The sequence below is a fragment of the Natrix helvetica genome (assembly GCF_964273705.1).
Source record: "Natrix helvetica genome assembly, chromosome: 3".
NCBI classification, from domain to species: domain Eukaryota; kingdom Metazoa; phylum Chordata; class Lepidosauria; order Squamata; family Natricidae; genus Natrix; species Natrix helvetica.
In genome coordinates this window covers 13377859-13393011 of record NC_138549.1, presented here as the reverse complement: position 1 = coordinate 13393011, position 15153 = coordinate 13377859, and the positions used below count along the sequence as shown (strand labels likewise).

At 45.8% G+C, this 15153-nt stretch overlaps 1 protein-coding gene across 2 annotated transcripts in view; it reads left to right on the top strand.

Annotated features, from left to right (window-relative positions):
• The window catches only part of TBC1D4 (TBC1 domain family member 4), a 101878-nt gene that overhangs the window by 65804 nt on the left and 20921 nt on the right, over window positions 1–15153 (top strand). Inside the window, exons 6-11 of one of the 2 annotated variants that reach the window (XM_081949424.1) lie at window positions 974–1065; window positions 1291–1401; window positions 3179–3298; window positions 4697–4771; window positions 6771–6997; window positions 11297–11446. In XM_081949424.1, the coding sequence (XP_081805550.1) occupies window positions 974–1065; window positions 1291–1401; window positions 3179–3298; window positions 4697–4771; window positions 6771–6997; window positions 11297–11446 (775 nt within the window). The remainder of the gene's footprint in view (window positions 1–973; window positions 1066–1290; window positions 1402–3178; window positions 3299–4696; window positions 4772–6770; window positions 6998–11296; window positions 11447–15153) is intronic. The other variant, XM_081949425.1, reaches the window with a different exon arrangement.

Genomic DNA, 15153 nt, shown 5'->3' with positions numbered 1-15153 from the left:
CCCAATCCCTTCTTCAGGAGTGAAGGTGCCATGCTGCTTAGGGCAATGTCCACCATCTCTGAGAATCTCAGTCCCATGCCAAACTGCCTTGGCAAATTGCTTTCGTTGGTAGCCAAATCAACCTAGTGAGGGAGGGGAAAGGGTTGGGTTGAGCTTCCACCAAGCCACCAAGGAAGGGGGAAGCAAAGCTCTGGCCAGAGACCTTGAATTGTGTTGTGACCTTTCAGTAACTGGTCCCTCCAGCAGCCAAATGAGATGATGAGGAGGTGTGAGAGTCAGGGTCAGCCTCAAGGCAACCTGAGAGCTCCGAGGGAGAAGAGGGAATGGAGCTGTCAGAGATAGGTCCAGAGGCAAAGCCTGGGCCATCCGTCAGCCCTCAGATGGAGAGTCAACAGCCCCCAGGTCTGGAGGTGGCTGTTAAGAAAGGGGAGGAACAGCTGGGTCCAGTGCCTGACGCACAGATGCACAGAAGGCAGAGGAGAGGAGAGCAGAGGAAATCTATGGGCCAATTCTTGGGACGGAAGAGCCACCGCTGCTAGCGAAGCCCCACCCTAGCTCTGGGGATAAAGGGCAGGGGGTAGAGATGAATAGGTGTGGCAGGCAACTATTCATCTCCCTGCCGGACAGACGTGTCAGCCTGCTCTGTGTGTGTGAGAGAGATTTTTTTGCCGGGGCTGCTGGCGCTCCTAATAAAGGGAACATTTGTTTAACTGCAGAGGGATTGTCGTGTTTGGGAGCTGAGTCAGAACAAATAGCCAACTAGGGAGATGAAGGTCTCCTGGCTCAGAGGGATGGTGGCAAGGGCATTGGTGGGCAGGGCAAAGCATTGGAGTTTTGGTAGAGGTTGTGTGGATTTCAACGGCCGCACTTCAGCTGAATCTTGTCTTTCTGACTGCAGAGGAAAGCACGTGAGGGCTTTGCAATGAGTAAAACCTCTCTGATGCCCAACGACCTCTCTTCTTTCCCTCTGAAGGACTTTATCCGCCAAGAGCCAAGCTTGTAATTCAGAGGCACCTCTCCTCTCTCAGTGACAACGAGCAGGCGGACATCTTTGAGCGTGTTCAGGTAATAATCTACACACACACACACACACACACACACACACACACACACACACTCAGATACAGCCCTGGGGATGATCTCTGCCTCTCGGTGGGCTCCAAAGCTTTTGAGAACCAGAAATGCACTTCAGGAGTTAGCAAATTCTTTTCCGAAACCCTGAGGTAATCTAGCTGCCAATCGGAGCAGAGCCGGTTATCACAAACATTTGCTTCTTTCCTCCCTTGACAGAAAATGAAGCCGGTTAGTGACCAGGAAGAAAATGAGCTGCTGATTTTCCACCTCCGGCAGTTGTGCGAGGCGAAGCAAAAGACCCACATCCACATTGACGAGACCCCCATGGTGAGCTTCTCCGTCTTCTCTATCTCCTCAGGAGCTCAAAAAAAAAAAAGGGGGGGGCGGGAACTCCTTCAGCGGTTCCATTCTCCTCACAATTCCCTTCATGCTTTTTGGGAGACTCATCTGGAAACAGATGATGGATGAAGGAATCCCGATGAAATAGCACTTAGACCACGGGTGGGTTCCGGCTGTGGCTACTGCTCAGGATGCGCCATGCTACGAGTGTACGCACAATACTTTAACAAATGCTTCTGTGCATGCGCAGAAGCAAAAAACAAGATGGTGCCTACGCCGCTGTCAAGAGAACCAGTTTGGGGGCGTGGCAGGCCAAGTGGCTACCTACTCGGCCGAAGTGGTCCAAACTGATAGGAACCCACCTCTGACTTAGACTTATATACTGCTTTACAGTGCTTTGCAGCCCTCTCTAAGTGATTTACAGAGTCAGTCTCTTGCCCCAACAATCTAGCTCCTCATTTTACCCACCTCGGAAGGATGGAAGGCTGAGTCAACCTTGAGCCTGGTGAGATTTGAACTGCCGAATTGCAGGCAGCCGGCAGTCAGCAGAAGTAGCCTGCAGTACTGCACTCTACCCACTGCGTCACCATGGCACATTCCGGTGGGGAAAGACTAGCATTATCCTTCTGGGCTAATTTTTGCTGCTGGGAGCCATAAGGAAGGGAGGAGGACTAGATTTCCTTGAGCCTAGAGATCATCCCTCTGTCCCAGCCAAATTTGATTTAAATCAAGTACAGGAAGTTCTCCATTTATGAACATTTAGCTTAGCAACCGTAGTTATACTGGTGTGGAACACGGATAGTCCTCGACTTGCAACAAGTTTGTTTAGCGACCGTCCAAAGTTACAACTGCACTGGAAAAAGTGACTTATGACTGATTTTTTTTCCACATTTACATTGCACCATCCTCGGGGTCACCTGATCCAAATTTGGACCCTTGGCAACTGACTCATATTTATGACGGTTGCAGTGTCCCGGGGTCATGTCACTCCCTTTTGCAAACTTCTGTCACTTACGTTAACTGGGAGCCCAGATTCACTTGACAACTGGGTTACTAATTTAACAACCACGGTGGTTCACTTAACGACTGCAGCAAGAAAGATCGTAAAATGGACCCAAACTCACTTCACAACCATCTCACTCAGCAACAGAAATGCTGGGCTCAATTGTGGTCATAAGTTGAGGATTACCTGCAAGATAATAAGGTCCTTGCACTTATACTACTACCCTAAAGGGACCGCAATTCATAATCACACGGCCACAATTCAGGCACTTGGCAACCGACTCGCAGTTATGACCAATTGTGCAGTCCCATGTTAGCCCTTTGTGATTTCTTTCGCCAGTTTCGGGCAACCCCCCCCTCCAATTTGGAAGAAACGGTTCACACTTAGCGACTGTTGTAAAAGAAATAGTCGTGTATGAGGGACTGATTTGACAGCAAGGACTTAACGATGAAAATTCCAGTTCAAGTGTTGGTCTTAAGTCGACAACTAAATAAATAAAAGCCAGTTCTGCATTTTGCCAGCCTGATCTTGCATCTAAGCAAGTGACTCAGCAAAAACAAAAACAAAATCTTCCATTTAAAATGGAAGGGGGGGGGAATGGCTGAAAGAGATAAAACGCCTTTTATCTCTTTCTCTAAACCCAACCCTGACAACGTCCTGCGTTTTATTATTTTTCTATTTGGGATCAGTTTGGCAGTTGCCTGTTTTGGATTGCCTCCTCGTTTGCCTGTATTGATATGATGGTTTATCTCCACCTTACAGAACGTGTCTAATAATACAATCCCCGAAAACGCCACCAGTAGTGGAAGATTCACCCTGGATATCCTGAAGAACAAAGCCAAGAAATCCTTAACCAGCTCACTCGAAAACATCTTCTCCAGGGTGAGATAAATGGCTCCGAGGGAGTAAAAAGGCACATAAAGTCATTTTCGAACCGTTTTCTCTTGTCAAATTAGTTTCTCTGTGGGCAGGGAGGAAGCAGACGGCTCTGTATAAAATGCTTCACCATACCATACTTCCAAAATTTAAAGTCCTCACGGCATCCTAGAAATTCTGAATTGCTCCGTTCCCTTTGAAACTACTATTTTCAAACTGCCCAGTTTCTCTTTGAAATCACGACTTCAGAATTTAGCTCTACTTCAGTTCATTCAGAATTTAGCTTTACGGAACCGTTGTGGAAATTGGGGATGGCTAGTCTAGTTAAAAAGAAGGACCAGGGGTGACATGACAGCAGTGTTCCAACAGCTCAGGGGCTGCCATAAAGAAGAAGGAGTCAAGCTATTCTCCAAAGCACCCGAAGGCAGGACAAGAAGCAATGGGTGGAAACGAATCGAAGACTTTAACTTTAACTTTTATTTGATTTCTAGACCGCCCCTCTCCCAGAAGGGACTCGGGGCGGTGTACAGTCATATTAAAAACAGAAATATACATAATATAAATATAAAATAAATATAGATGTGGCAGGAGGAGGTAGCAACCTGGATGTGGCAGGAAGAGAGAAGCAACCTGGAATTAAGGAGAAACTTCCTAACAGTGGGAACAATTAACCAGTGGAATAGCTTGCCTTGAATAGCAGAAATTTCTTGACAATTAGAAAAATTAATCAGTGGGAACTCTAGAAGTTGTGAATGCTCCAACACTGGAAGTTTTTAAGAGATGGGACAATCATTTGTCTGAAGTGGTGTAGGGCCGTGATGGGGAAGCTTCACAGTTAGCTCTCTGCGGGCATGTGAGCTGTCGCCCCAGCTCAGCTCCACCATGTATGTGCGCACACTTCCGTCCGGCCAGCTGATTTTCGGGTCTCTGTTGCGCATGCATGGGGGGGAGGCACATGTGGGAGATGCGCATGCATATGCGGGGGCAGGAGGAGCAGGGGGTGGGGTGGCGCTCCCCCCCATGCCCCGTGTTTGGTCCTAGGAGGCTTCAGGGAGGCCCCCTGAATAATTCAACCACATATCCTAGTTTTGTGGCCTCTCAGGAAATAGTCAGGCACGGGAAAGGTTTTGTGATTCCCGGTGGTTTTTTTTTTTTTCCCCTATGGGAAATGGGTGCAAATGGCTCTTTGGGTGTGTAAGGTTGCCGACCCCTGAGCTAAGACTAAGTGACAAGCCCAAGATCACCTAGCTGGCTTTCATGGCTAAGATGAGAATAGAATCAGCAGTCTCCCACTTTCAAGCCGGGCGCCTAAACCAATGGACCAAACTGAGGGTCTTCCCGCCAGCACAGGAACCGCGGGGACAGGAAATGGGTGCCACCGAATTGGTCTCTTGTGTCTTGCAGGGAGCCAGTCGCATGCGTGGCCGCCTGGGGAGCACGGAGAGCTTTGAAAGGTACAACCATCTCACTTTCGACAAAGTAAGTACCAAATGGATGGAAGCCCCTAAGGTAGAACCCATTGCAGAAGAAGCAAAGGCATTGTTTACCTTGTTTTTAATCACAGGTAGTCCTCAACTTCCACCTGCTCCCTTAGCGGTCTTTTGACGTTACAACGAAAAAAGTGTCTCGCGATCATTCCTCACAGTTACGACCATCGTAGCCGTCCCCATGTTCACGTGATCAAAATCTGGACGCTTATGATGATGGCCGTGTCCTCGGAGCAGATGGGGTCCCCTTTGGTGACCTGACCAGCAAAGTCAATGGGGAAGCCAGGTTCACTTAGCAACTAACGTAACCCCGGCAGCGATTCACTTAGCAACTGTAGCAGGAAATGGGGCATACAATGGGGCAAAACTCACTTAATGACCATCTTGCTGAGCAAGAGAAATTTTGAGTTCAGTTGTTATAAATCGAGGACTAACTGTATAGGACTGGAACCAAATATACTTATATGAATATGCTTCACTCACTGGACCAAAACTATATTTGGTGTTATATGGGTAATATTGGAGTGGACCTCTTCTTGTGCCATATCCATCATCGGACATTGGCGATCATGTTGGCAATCCTATTTTTGTCAACAGCGGCATGAAAAAGTACTGCTGAGTTTTGTCCAAACCAGTCCCTTAGGTTTTGAAGCCATGATGTCCTTCTTCTGCCTGTACCTTATTTGCCTTCAATCTTTCCTTGGAGGATTAAGTGAAGGATGCTGTATTTTTCCAGGTGTTGCATCACATGCCCAAAATATTCTACCTTTCAGTTTTTGATGATTTCCCTTGGCTTCCCCAGGCGGCTTGTCACCTCCTCATTTCAGAATTTGTCAACTCAGCTTATATGTAACATCCACCTGTAAATCCACATTTCAAATGCTTCTAATCTTTTCAAGTGACTTTCTGTCAATTCTGGTAGAGTATAATTTACATGATTAAAGTCAGTTTTGGACAGCAAGCAATTGTATGCACAATCAACATGAGTTGATCCCAATTTGATTGCCTGGGCGTTTAAATTGCTATTATGCTTTTTAAAGTTTTACGTAACACTCAATTGATTTGATGGGGCTTACTGACTGGTTTGAAAAGTGGCTTATTAGAGAGACAAGCAAATATGCCAGGTGACATATAGGAGATAGTAACCATGTCTGAAAATTAGATTCTCAGGATCGTGCAAAGCAACCTTGAATTGTTTGAACAAGAACACAAATTTAATGCTCTAGATTGAAACTGGAAAGAGTTTGACCCCTTCTGCTTCTTTGCAACTTAACCAGTAAAAGCTTCGTTAATGAGTCAGTTAGCAACAGAAATTTTGGGGTCACTTGTGGTCGTAAGTTGAGGACTACCTGTGTTTTTTAAAAAAAAAACATTGAAGAGAATAAATGGGAGGAAAGTAAGTCATAAACGGGCTTTCTCTGGAGAAGCAGAAAAAAAATTCTCCCGTCAGCACCAGCCTGGGGAGCATCGGAGAGGATGAGCAGGCTGTGAATGGTACCCTTTCTGCTTACTTCCTGTTGAAATGCTTTCTCCGTTACTCCTACAATAGGGATTTCCCACCCCCTTCCCCAGGATATAAATTCAGGGTTGTTTGTGTGCGGTTTCCAATTATCCTGCTGGCTTATCCGAAGTTGAGCTCCCACCAGATGCAGCTTGAACAAGGCAGGGAAATCCTGTCGGCTCCAGATCCAGGAACCGGGCCAAGGGGCCAGCTTTGGTGAGGAGGGTGGGCTTCTGGATTGCTTCCTCCTCTTCTTCCTCCCTCCCTAGATGGTCCTCTAGTAACATTTGGACACCCTGGGCTATGTCGAAAGCGGTTTGCGTGTTTTCTTTATACGCTTCAAGAAACGTCTGACTTTGTGTGGGGAGAGCCACCTCGTAGAAGGTGTGGGTCGGCAGGAAAGGCACATAGAAGACGAGGGTCGCCAGGAAAGGTGCGTAGAAGGTGTGGGCCGCCAGGAAAGTCCCTCATTCTTGTCTGTGGCTTCTAGGATTGCTCCTCTGGGGACTCCCCACCCTCCACACCCCCAGCGTCTCCCGTTGCCTTGGCCGGACACCCGTTTCCCGAAGAGGACTCCGATTCTCCTCAGTTTAGGAGACGCGCACATACTTTCAGCCACCCGCCCTCCGCCTCCAAGAAGAGGATCACTTTCCAGAATGGAAGGTCTCAAAGTGTCCGGTCGCCCCTCCTGAGGCAAAACTCTGCCGAACAGAGCAGGTGAGTTGGGCTGGGAGAGCCAAGGGACTATCTTTAGAGGAGATGCTGGTTGAGTGCCCACCTGGGAGGCCTCCTGAGGTCCTTAGCTCAGGAAAGTCAGGGCTGCCTTCAGGATGGGATGGTTGCAAGGTATTTTAAGTAGCCAGGTGTATGATGACGATGATGATAACAACAACAACAACAACAACAACAATTAATAACAGTGATACCCATTGTCATCGGGGCACTTGGTACCATGTCCAAGAATTTTATAAAACACACAAAGAAATTGCAGCTTCCTGCAATAACACCAGCGGAACTGCAAACAACTGTGCTACTAGGAACATCATATATTTTAAGAAGATACCTGGTTAATACCTAGGACGCTAGCAGCAACCCATATCAACCGTTAGCACCAGTCAATGGTATTTGTGACACATCTTTAAATGTTCAGTTGACTGAGTTTCATGTTTAATGTATAAAAGAAATAATTAATAATATCTGTTGACCAACTCCCAGCAAGTCTCTTGAGAGGGATAAATATTAATCTCCTTATAAAAATGATACTTGAAGGTATAGAATAACAGAGTTGAAAGGGACCTTGAAGGTCTTCTAGTGCAAAATTAGTCTTCTAGGTACAGAATTGGTCATTGATCCTGGGCACTGAGGCAGGTATGACTAGTTTAAAATGAAGGGCAAGTGTCATTTCCAAAATCCTATATATTTAAATCTCAGCCATGAAAAACTTCAGAGAAGACAAGAGAACGTTTTGCTTTTTTTTTTAAACTTGAAATTTTATAGCTTCATCCAAACTTGAATTAGATTCTGATTTATTTATGGGGCAGGGTTTTTTTTTTCCTGATTCCTTCAAAGCTGCTTCGGCGTTAGAAGAGGGAAGAAAGGTCTGGTCTGATTTCCTGGTGCTATTTTAAGAAAAACAATTTGAAGCCACCAATCCATCCTAAGTAAAAGAAAATTTGGAGCCAAAACTGGATCAATCCAGTGGTTGATAATTATGTTCTGCATGTTTAGTAGGCCAAAAGTCAGAAGAAAAGAAAGAGGAGTAGAGTAGAGTAGAGTAGAGTAGAGTAGAGTAGAGTAGAGTAGAATAGAATAGAATAGAATAGAATTATTTATTGGCCAAGTGTGATTGGACACACAAGGAATTTGTCTTTGGAAAAAAGAGGAGTTCATTAAAGCTGATTTGTTGTGTACATGAATGGAGATAAACAGCTCATGGGAATAGCTAATAGAATATTCCTAGTGTGGGTCTCACCCCTCCTGCTTTTTCAGGAGGCAACTGGACTTCATTTTTTCTTTTGAAGATGTTTTGCTTCTCACTCAAGAAGCTTCTTCAGCTCCAACAGGATAGTGGGGAATGGCAGGCTTTATTATTCCTTGCAGACAGCTGGTTATTTTCATCCTTTTAGAGGGTCGTCGAATTAGTTGGAGGTTTATCTGTGTCCTCAGGGTCACCTGAATGGTTCTTGCAGTCTGCAATTTCTTTCTCTGGAAATCCATTCCTACTCCCACATCATTCCAAGGCTGCTGTTCATCCCAAATTGTATAGCTAAAAGTCTGTAGAGATTCTCAGTCATCTCAGGTCATGGTTGTTCCCAAAGGTGCTTTTTCGGGAGGCAAGTAGACTTTCTTGTTTTTTTTTTCTTTTGAAAACGTTTCGCTTCTCATCCAAGGAGCTATTCTGTCAGAGCTGAAGAAGCTTCTTCGATGAGAAGCTGTAGGAAGTTAGCACCCGTCTCTCTCCTAGGAAAATGAGATATTTTATGAAATATTAAAAGGACTTAATATTTCCCCTAAAAGGGAGGCAGAAAGTCATCACCCCTGAATGTCAATGAGCCATGAAGGCCTGAGCCAGTCTATTCTACATAACAAAGATCTACCTCCTTCAGGTAGAGCTATAATAGGAATCCAAAGCCTTTTCATTACAACATCACCCAGCAAGGCTCAACCAAGCCTGGGACTCAGGACAGCCTACAGAGTTGCCCCTGCATGTCCCCATGGGAGTCTGACAACCAATCAGAATACAAGCTCAAGTTCAAAAGCCCAGAGAGGGCATAAAACCAGGGCACTCTCAGCATCTCTGCCCTTTCCCCCCCAAAGACCTCAAATTACGTGGTCCTGTTCACCATTAAAGCCATCCTTCCAAGCAGTCTCTTGTTTCCAGTCTCTTTCTCCCCACTTGGAACTGAACCCAGATGGACATTTCTTCCAACAATTAGAAATGTCTTCAAAACAAAACAAAAAAAGCCCAGACAGTCCAGTTGCCTCCTGAAAAATCACCTTTGGAAACAATCATGACCTGGATGGCTGAGAATCTCTACAGTCTCTTGCTCTGACTTCTCTCTAAAAGGTCTTTTGGAAGAAATGTCCATCTGTGTTCAGTTCCAAGTGGGGAAAAAGATACTGGAAACATGGAGGCTGTTTGGAAAGATGGTTTAATGGTGGACAGGATCACCGGGCTTGAGCTCCTAACAGAAAAGGGCAAAGAGGCTGAAAGTCCCTGGATTTATGCCCTCTCTTGGGCTTTGAACTTCCTGGGGCACAGGAAGAGTATCCTGATTGGTTGCTGTCAGAGGTCACAGCTAGCTTTGTAGGTTGGTCTGTGTGCTAGGTTTGATTGAAACTTGATGGGTGGTACAATGAAGGGCAATGATATGGGGTAGATCTTTGTTATGTAAAATAGATTGACCCAGACCGTTAATGGCCCATTGACAAAGGTGGGCGACTGGTTTTCTGCTCCTCTGAGTTTCTACTTCTCTTTTAGGGGAAATATTCTGCCTTTTTAGTATATTCTAAAATATTTCATTTTTCTAGCAGAGAGGTGGGTTTTACCCTGTTTTCCTAAAAATAAGACCTCCCCAGATTATAAGCCCAATCGGGTTTTTGAGCGCATGCGCTAAACTAAGCCCTGAAAATAATCCCTCCCCGAAAATATTGCAACTACGCTCACCACCTCCTTCACCTCAAAAATAATAAGGCCTCCCCAAAAATAAGGCCAAGTGTTTATTTCAGCGGGCCAAAAGAAAATAAGACCCCGCCTTATTTTCAGGGAAGCGCAATAACTTCCAACAGGGCATTGCATCTACTCCTCAGGGAATAGGAGGCGAAGTGCAGCTTTCACTTCTTCTGAACACTGTTTACAGTTGAGAAATCGGTTTATTTGAAATGGGATCGCTTTCTCAGTGTCTTGCCTCTCTGCTTTGTTTACATTTTCTCAAGCACAGGCTGCAGCCTTGCAGCGCAACAGGAAACCTGAGCAAGAATAGGGGTTCGCCCAACAGCCGAGCATTTCTTTCTTTTGTCTTTGTCACGGCAAAGCTGGGCTCTCGCTTGCTCAGCCAGTTTCCCAATTAGAACAGCAATTCCTGTGCCAGATGTTGCTGTTTTTCTGGCATGGGAAAGAGTTCCTTCCAAGAATCGCTTAGCAGCCAGCGGGGCTAAGAAAATGCTCCCCCACCACAACCTCATTCTCCATTTTAAAAGGGGAAATCAATCTTATTGTCCCACTCCCAGAAAAAGTCTGATCAATGTATGAGGGAGGGGAATTTAAATCTGAGGTGAAATATTCATTCTGTGGAATTGTGTAAACATGCCTAGAATTAAACAACTTTGTCATCCTGTAGAAGGGGACTGAACGTTGTGCGTTCTCTCTCAACAAGACTAGGTTGGTCACCAATAATAAAAGTAACTGAAAGAAACAATACAGCATTGAATTGTCCCGCGGCTTGTTGGGCTGCGAAGAGTTGGCCCATGGCAAGTGGGCCACGGTTCGTTGGCCACAGCGAGTTGGCTGTGGACAGTTGTCCTAGACCCCATTGCATACTGTTTCGGTGACAACACGCAGTTGCAACTTGGGTTAACTCTGGACTTTTGTGCAGTGGACGTAAATGAGAGGTTCAGCCTCTCTTAAAAGTTGGACTAGATCAGGGGTCAGCAACCCATGTGGGTTTTTTTTGTCCCTCTGCCTCCCCCTTTTGTCACTCACAATATGTGTCACAACAGCCAATGTGCGATACCTGCCAGCATGCGATTTATTGAGCTTTTCGACCCCAGCTAGGCCAACCATGGATAAATCCAAGAAAGGAAAAGTTTCAGAAGAAAACAGAAAGTTTAATTCAAATACATGTGCTAATTCTGTGGCCGCTCAGGAAATAGTCTGGCACAGGAAGGGTTTTTTGGCTCCTGGTGGGTGGTTTTTTGGGGGTGGGAAATGGGTCCAAATGGCTCTTTGAATGTTTAAGGTTGCCGACCCCAGGATTAGAACTTACTGCTCTCCTTTTTCTTATTGCCTGCTGCCAGGCTGGCAGTTGCCCGACGTACCCGCAGTGAGAGTGAGTCTTCGGTGCCGCCCAGTCTCCCTTCTTCTTTCTCTGCCCCTTCTTTCCTGAAAAGCTTGTACCAGAGCTCTGGAAAGCCAGCTTCTCCACCTGAAGGTGATCCCCCCAGGAGGTGAGAGCGCTGTTCCTGCCTGCCTGCCTGCCTGCCCTGCCGCATTTCCACCCGTCTGGCTTGCCAGAGCCTCCCTGGCTGCTTAGGGCGCATCTCATGAGCATCCCTGCCTGATGAGCTTCTTTGGAGCTGCAGGCAGAGGTTCGGCTTAACGTGGCCCCACTCATCAACGCTGATGCCACTTTGGTAGACATCAACATTGCCGACCCACAGGGTGAGATATCAGTGGCTCCTCCTGGTGTTCATGGTTACCCAGCTTTTAAAGTCACCCTGTAAGGCTTTGTGGCTTTCTCATAGGTCTCTCTTTGTCCTGGATGAGTGTGAGAGGATTTTTCAATGCTTTTGGGGTTTAGGGTGGGGACAGACAATTTGGCAAGGTTCCTAATAGTCCTTCTACAACTAATTTAAGCACATGTTGCTTCATAGCAATAGCACTTGGACTTATATACGGCTTCACAGTACTTTACAGCCCTCTCTAAGAGGTTTACAGAGTCAGCCTATTGCCCCCAACAATCTGGGTCCTCATTTTACCCACCTCGGAAGGATGGAAGGCTGAGTCAATCTTAATAGAGAAGGTACACTTTCCAGAAAAGGGGCTCAGTGGCTAAGACGCTGAGCTTGTCGATCAGAAAGGTCGGCAGTTTGGCAGTTCGAATCCCTAGCGCCACGTAATAGAGTGAGCGCCCATTACTTGTCCCAGCTTCTGCCAATCTACCAGTTCGAAAGCACATAAAAATGCAAGTAGAAAAAATAGGGACCACCTTTGGTGGGAAGGTAACAGCGCTCCGTGCGCCTTTGGCATTTAGTTTTGCCAGCCACATGACCACGGAGACGTCTTCAGACAGCGCTGGCTCTTTGGCTTTGAAATGGAGATGAGCATCGCCCCCTAGAGTCGGGAACGACTAGCACACATGTGCGAGAGAAACATTTATCTTTACCTTAACCTTTGCAGAATTTGTCAAATTAGCTGACCTTGAATAAAGCGATTTGATTTTTAAAAAAACAACTCAAATAATTTCAGTTTACATTATTGCTAGTTAATGTAAAAGTTTTTTTAAAAAAGCTGTTCAGGGTTTTCTTGAGGTACGGAAAGCACTGGCAATGTTGATCATTTTAGCGGTCACTGTACTAACAAGCATTTCGGTATTTTTGCTGTGTGGCAAAGTGTGATGAATCTTGGCATGTTTTTTTTTAAACACTGCAAACAGCACAATTTCAGCCATCTGCAGCCACCTGGTAGGTGTACGCTCTGGTCCGAGTGTCTCACTTTCACAGTGCACTTTTGAATCAGCCAGCTTAGCTTCATGCAGGACACAGTGGGACATTTCAGGCATGTTTTGATTGGGGAGTAGTGGTGGATGCTTCCATTTTTTTTAAAAAAAGTGTGGCTTGACTGTCTTGCTTATGAGCCCAGCTATTACGTAAAGTTGATTGAATTAAATTTATTTGCTGCCCATCCTGTGGTTCAAGGCGACTCTGAGCTATTTGCGGAGTCCCAACTTTCTGGTTTTTATGCTTCTGTGTCATTCCTGGGGTGTGGAATGACCTTTATGGTGTCAACATTAAAGTTCAAGGAATAAGAATGGAAGATACAGACATTACTTTATGAGTTTAGATGTAAGACAATCTCTTCACTTTTGCACTGAACATTTTTTTGACTCCATAAAAATTCCATACAATTGAAGTTTTAACGTATCTGGATCTATTGTACCTTCTCTTGAGCTGGGCCTTTTCTAAGTGAAAACTTAAGAACTTTATTCATTTAATCGAGATGAGAGCCACAGGCAGTCATTCAAACCTACTTTTTTCTTCCTTGTGATGGTTTAGACCAGGGGTCACCAACCTTTAGGACCTCAGGGGACCACTAAATTCGTAATTTTAAACCCCGTGGACCACTAATATGATCTGTCTCATGAACAGCTGGGTGGGCGTGGCTAGGTGGTCATGTGACTGGTTGGGCATGGCCAACTCGGTGTCACTCATGTCGAGGGGTGTCTCGCCAGCCTCTACTCACCCCTCCCCTCTCAGCCACTCCTCGCCTGCCCGCCCGGGCTTTTTAGGGTCCCAACAGGAAGTAGTTGTTGTAGCTGTGCAGCCACCATGAAAAAGAGTTGGCAAAACAGCTGGATCAGTTCAAATTGGATCTGACCGAGAAGGAGGCTCATCAGAAGCACCTCACTGAGGATTACAAGCATAGGCTTTCCAAGCAGAGGGAAGACCTGCGGGAGTGCAAGGCCAGGTACTGGCACCTGGAGGCTCAGCAGACTGAAATGGTCAGTCAGTTCCAGGCCATGATGCAGTCACACTGGAACAAGGCCCTCCGTCTCTTCACCACCAACAGCACTTCCCTCCAGCCTTCACCCAAAGCCCACACCAGGAGGCTGAAGCAGACCGCAAGTCAGAATTTCTCTCCCCTCTGACCCACCCAAAAAGACCCCAAAGGGGAGACTCTCTGCAGCAACACAAGCATTCATTGCACGTATCCAGCCTAGGAGCTGTAGTTTGAGGACCCCTGATTTAGTGCAAAATTTTCTCACGGACCATCAGTTGGTGTCCGCTGATCTAGAACATTAAAAAGGTTTCTGCAGATTTCAGGGAGAAGAAGTCAGAACATATTGTGGATTGGCTGCCCTTTATGAATTTCCCAATTGGCTGTTTGTCTGTCAATATATTTATATTTATTAAATTTATAAACCGCTCCCTCTCCCCGAAGGGACTCGGGGCGGTGTACAAACACAGCTAAAAACCACATACAGAAGTTACTGGGGTGATCATTTAATCAAAGCCACTAGAAAATTCTTCTTTCTCTTCCAGGTCATTTGGAATACAGGTAGTACAACCACAATTGAGCCAAAATGAATCACTGCGGTTGCTAAGTTAGTAACACAAGGAAATTGTGATTTCTGAAGCAGCTTTCCCAAATCCAAGGCAAAATCTTGCACCCGGCCTTCTGATCCATCCTGCCTGGGAAAACAAATGCAAAGGTTGCATTTTGCAAGCGCCTTGAGGAGATAGATTCGCTAATGCTTGAGACATACCTAGGTTCATGCATTCTGCTCAATTTTAGGGCAATCCCAGAATGTACCTGTGGGGTTGTACCACAGCTTAAAACAAGATAAGGCAAGGGTCTCCAAACCTGGGCAAACTTTGACTTGTGGATTTCAACTCCCAGAATTACCTCAGCTAGTCACATTGGTTGTGGAATTCTGGGAGTTGAAGTTCACCAGTTGCCAAGTTTTGAGCCCCCCAAACATAAAGGGGAGGAAAGAGATCTCCAAGCCAAGCCAGATGAATGAATTGAAGCTGCTACTAACCAGGCAGTCTTGGGAGAAAAGTTTTCGTGGCAAACATTTGCCTGCTGTTTTTTTTCTCTCTCTCCAGCGCATGTGTGTGTTTTGGTTCTTTTGACTCCTTTCAAAGAGTGCAAACTAAAGCATGGTTTGGATGCTTTAAATTAATTGCCTTTCTTCCAAGGAAAAGAGAAGTTGAACCGAAAGCAAAGGCAAAGTAGAAAAATGCCAATATTAGCATCAGCATAAAAAATTTCTCTTGGGTCAGCTGGATCAAACCAGAAGCGTTTGCTGTTGAACACGGAAAAATAATGACAACGTAACTTTGGATGATGGGCGTGGAATGTTGCTGCCAAGGTCTAATGGAGGGTGGTAGGAATGCCCACTTTGTTTTTGGAGAAGCTCAGTGTGGTTCAT